The 4,637-nt window shown below is 35.2% G+C and overlaps 1 protein-coding gene across 1 annotated transcript; it reads left to right on the forward strand.

Moving 5' to 3' along the window:
- The first annotated feature begins 1,031 nt into the window (after window positions 1-1,031).
- Window positions 1,032-3,846, forward strand: LOC116122016 (protein WHAT'S THIS FACTOR 1 homolog, chloroplastic-like). Its single transcript, XM_031407922.1, has 2 exons — window positions 1,032-2,455; window positions 3,584-3,846. The coding sequence occupies exon 1, from the start codon at window positions 1,179-1,181 to the stop codon at window positions 2,394-2,396; it is 1,218 nt and encodes a 405-aa protein (XP_031263782.1). The 5' UTR covers window positions 1,032-1,178; the 3' UTR covers window positions 2,397-2,455; window positions 3,584-3,846.
- Window positions 3,847-4,637: the final 791 nt, after the last annotated feature.

Consider the following 4,637-nt stretch of genomic DNA (forward strand, 5'->3'; position numbering starts at 1 on the left):
TTGTGAGACAAAATTTTAGTTCTTAATTTAATATAATTTAATGGATTGATGGGAAGTTAAATTTGGTTGCATTCAATATCAAACTTATCAAGTTTTAAATTAGTAAAGAATCATGGCTAAATATTGTGTTTAAGTCTGGAGACTATAATTTGAATATCAGTTATATATTGTATATTTGTGTTATTAGTTAATTGAATACTTTGTATTTGAAATACTATATTGATTTTAGCCAGGTAATCCATAAAAATGTTAAAACTAAGATTGATATTACCATATTTTTCAAAACGTATTATTGACAATACATCGTATTAAACCTGTATATACCCGTATCGTATTTTTCCCGTATCCAAATTTTATGGCCAAATTTTTATAAACATATTTTTCACTTTTTGCCGTATTATACCGGTAAAATTCCCGTACCCTTTTTTTGCCGTAACCGTATTTACTAACTAGGGTATTTTGGTGAGTTTTTTTTGGTGGTAGAAGATCAATAATACTACATCCACAACTTTTTTATACAAATTTTCTCTCACAAATTTATGTGGTAATAGATGATTGGGTGATTTTAAATTTAAAATAAATTTTCACTTAATCATCTTTTGTCACATAAGTTTGTAAGAGAAAGTTTGTATAAAAAAGGTTGTAAGTATAGTATTACTCATCGAAAATTGAATTTTGGTGGTTGAGATTAATCGGAATTTGACTTGGGAAAGGCGACTGCGCAAACCTTAATTGCTTGATTGTCGATAATTGGTGAGATCGACAGAAATAAGGTTTGAGAGGGTTTGATGAGTGATGATCGTGAAAGAGAATGATGATGGTATGGGGTGACATCGATGCCAAAATCGGAGGTAGAATATAAATTTAAATAATAAAATGATATTTTAAAAATATTAGATGAGAAAATGTGATTAAACCGTACAAAATGTCATTAAAATAATGGTGGAAAAAGTCGTTTACTCTGTTTCTAATTACATAATAATCACCCACTTAATCAAAAATTGTTATTAATCATATATTTTCTAGTCCGTTGAAGCGCTCAACGGCACCGTTTTGCACTTTTCAATTTGCATTCTTCCTCCGGAGAATTAGGGTTTTAACCGACTGTCACTCTCTCTTTCCCTCGCTCCGTTGCTCGCAGAGTGGTTTTAGTTGATTGATTGCATAACATTTCAGGTATGCTCTTCAAAACCAAAGCTTTATTGTTTTACTTACAAAACCTTCGCACGAACCCTAACTTCACTCGCCAAATCAGACCCATTTCAAGCCTGAAAGTTGTGTGGCGAAAAGACCAGAAACTAGACCAAGCCATAGAGGATGACAAACAATACAAGCTCTGTTCCCGGGTCGTGAAGGAAGTCCTGAACGAACCGGGTCAAGTCATCCCGCTTCTTTACCTCGAAAAACGTCGCGAAAGACTACGCCTTATAGTCAGAATCAAGGCCTTTCTAAATCGATACCCGGGTCTCTTTGACTCTTACTATGATCGAATTAAACCCAAAACCAACCAGGTTTTGTTTTTGCGTCCCAGTGAGAAGCTTAGAGATTTCCTTGAAGAGGAAAGAAAAATATGTGTTCAAAATGAGGGGTTGATTGTGGCTAAGTTGTGTAAATTGTTGATGATGTCTAAGGATAAAGTAATTAGTATTGATAAATTGGTTCATGTGAAGAGAGAATTCGGGTTTCCAAATGATTTTTTGGTTAATTTAGTGCCTAAATATCCTAATTATTTTAAGTTAGTTGGGTGTCCTGGAGAGGGAAAATCGTTCTTAGAGTTGGAATCTTGGAATCCCGAGTTCGCGAAATCTGTTATTCAGCTCAGAGCTGAAGAGGAAGCTAAAGTAACTGGGATTCGTGTTAGACCTAACTTCAATGTGAAGTTACCTTCAGGGTTTTACTTGAGGAAGGAAATGAGAGAGTGGACTAGAGATTGGTTGGAGCTGGATTATATATCTCCATACGAGGATGTATCGAGTTTACCACAATCTTCAAGAGAAATGGAGAAAAGAACAGTTGGGGTTTTTCATGAGTTGTTGTCTCTATCGATTTTCAAGAGAGTTCCTGTGCCTATATTGGGGAAATTTAATGATGAGTATAGGTTTCCCAATGCATTTTCAACTGTGTTCACTAGGCATTCAGGAATCTTTTATATGTCTTTGAAAGGTGGCATTAAGACTGCAGTGCTGAGGGAGGCGTATAAGGATAGCGAGTTGATTGATAGGGATCCGTTACTTGAGATTAAAGATAAGTTTGTTGAGTTGTTGGAGGAAGGAAGGCAGGAGAGAGCTGAACAGTTGAAGGTGCAGAGAGAGGAGCTTAAGAAGGAGATAGAGATGACGGCCTTGAGAAATGAGGAGGAGGAATTGTATGAGCATGGGTGCAATGAGCAGATGTGAATCTGAAAGTTTATAGGGAATATGATGGGAAAGTTTCACAATGTAAAACCTCATAACAGGTATAAAGCCTTTAATTTCAGAGTAAAAATGATTGTTGATATTGAGTTAATTTAATTTCTTATTGTGAGAGATGGTTGCTGCCTCGTCTTCAAGATTCTGCAAAATGTTTGTTGAATATACTGTTGAGCAGCCTGATATTATTGTTAAGGTATAATTTAATTGTTGAAGTCACTAAATTTTGTGCATTGAGAGGGTGAAACTTCTTTTCTTGTTTCAACTATGGCCTTTTTCTTGTCTGGTATAGTTGTTTTGGACATGACAGCAATTATAAAAGGTAAATTGTGGTATGCTTTGTAAAGTTTTTCCCTTGGAAAATGTTTTTCATATCCCATCCACCAATGTTTTTTTTTCAATGCACTTCACAAAATGTATGTATTGACAGCAATTAGTGATGCAAACCCAAAGGTCGGATAACCTGTAAATACTAGGATTTGGTCTCTGTTTTCTAAAGAAGTTGTGTAGAGTACAAATTAAGCATGCTTTTTTCTGTTCTCTATTTAGTTACCAAGTATGCGGCATATAGATTGTTCACAATAGTATTTTGATATCAGTTTTGGTTACCAAAGATACTGCCTACCAGATAGATTGTTCACAAGAATACTATAAAGTCACGTTCTAATTTGTTGCTTGTTAAAGCCCTTGTTCATATTGGAATTGTTGAGACCTGTGTGTCTCATAAGTGCTGAGTGCATTTAGTGAGCGATCTAATGGGATTGTATTTTGTTTTTTTTCTCATATCATGTGTACAGTTTCTTAACTCCCAGATTTTTAGTTTGATTGTTGACTTTAGTAGACATTGGAGGGATGAAAATATTGGATCTTTAAGGAGATTGGCAAATCTAAGTCATTGTTAACTGGATATTTGTTTGATTGTGTCTGTTAAGTAAACTCTAGAGGGTAGAAAAGTTTGATCTTTTAGGAGATTGATGAATCCAAGACATTTTGGTGATTCTGATCCTGCCTTATTAGTTTGTTACCAGTTTGATAATTGGATGTCATTCTGCCTGCTTCTTTTTCAGGATTGGCGATTGTGTTATTACTTGTTTGACTGATTGTCATTAATGAGAATATTTGATCAGTAATAGTTTTAATCTGATGAATTAAATGTTTGTTGCTATCCTTTTCAGGTTTTGATATTGAGCACGTCATCAGGAGACAAAAGTATTGTTTGTTGAATTTTTTAAGTGCCTGCTGAAGTTTTAAACGTATAAAGGATCTCTTGGATCCCCTTTTGCTATTGTTCACAGTTTGGTTTGTCTCACCTGCAGTTATGAGCCAGTAGTTGAGGCCAAAACCTTTTCAATGTATGCCAAATGTTGGACCTTGGAGAGGAAATCGTTTGGTTTAATCGATAATGAATAACGGTTTGGTTTCTTCTATCAGATTATTATTTAGATTTGAGACAAATTTGTGCTTTGCCGAGAATAGCAACCAAAGGGATTCTTTTCTTATTTTCAATGGGTAATGTAAATGTTGTTCAGCTTCAGTTACTCTATGCTAACCAGATTACACTTAGGGGGTGTTTGGTTAAGGGTTATATGAGATTATTAGGGTTATGTCATCTTGTATTATTTGATTACCCCGTTTGGTTGTCAAAGTAATATAAGATTCTGATAATCTTCAAATATCAATAGTAGTTACTGTTAGTAATATTGAAGGTAATCTGATAACCTCCATTTTCTTAGGTATTGTAAGATTACCAAGGTAATCTTATTTTCGTTACAATTCTATCCCTTATTAATAAAATTTTTGGATAATAATGCCCTTGTTTTAAAATCAATTTATATGAATCTGTCTTTTACAAATTTGCCCCAATTAATTAATTTTTTGGACAAAATTATTTTTGAATTCAAAACAAACTGCAGTCCACCCAAGCCATCACCCTCGGCCACCTGCTGCTATCGGTGGCCAGCCATTGCCACTGTCGGAACGGCGCACGGAATGTTGGAAATGGTTGTCGTGCGTTGATATGGCCATTTCCGGCTAGAGATTTGGCCGGAAACGACTAAATTAGATCTGTCACGATCTGGCCATTTCCGACCTTTCGTGTGTTGTTAGGTTGCTAGCTACCCGTGACTCGCGATGGTTGCCAGCGGCTGGGTTGGTGGGGGTGCATTGTTGATTTTTCAAACATTTATTATGAGGTTGTTTTTGCTAAGTTTTTAAATGTAGGTGGGTTAT

This window comes from Pistacia vera, unplaced genomic scaffold (genome assembly GCF_008641045.1).
Source record: "Pistacia vera cultivar Batoury unplaced genomic scaffold, PisVer_v2 Contig130, whole genome shotgun sequence".
NCBI classification, from domain to species: Eukaryota; Viridiplantae; Streptophyta; class Magnoliopsida; order Sapindales; family Anacardiaceae; genus Pistacia; species Pistacia vera.

Coding starts and splice junctions, on each gene's coding strand:
- LOC116122016 (XM_031407922.1), top strand. CDS start 1,179: ATGCTCTTCAAAACCAAAGCTTTATTGTTTTACTTACAAAACCTTCGC.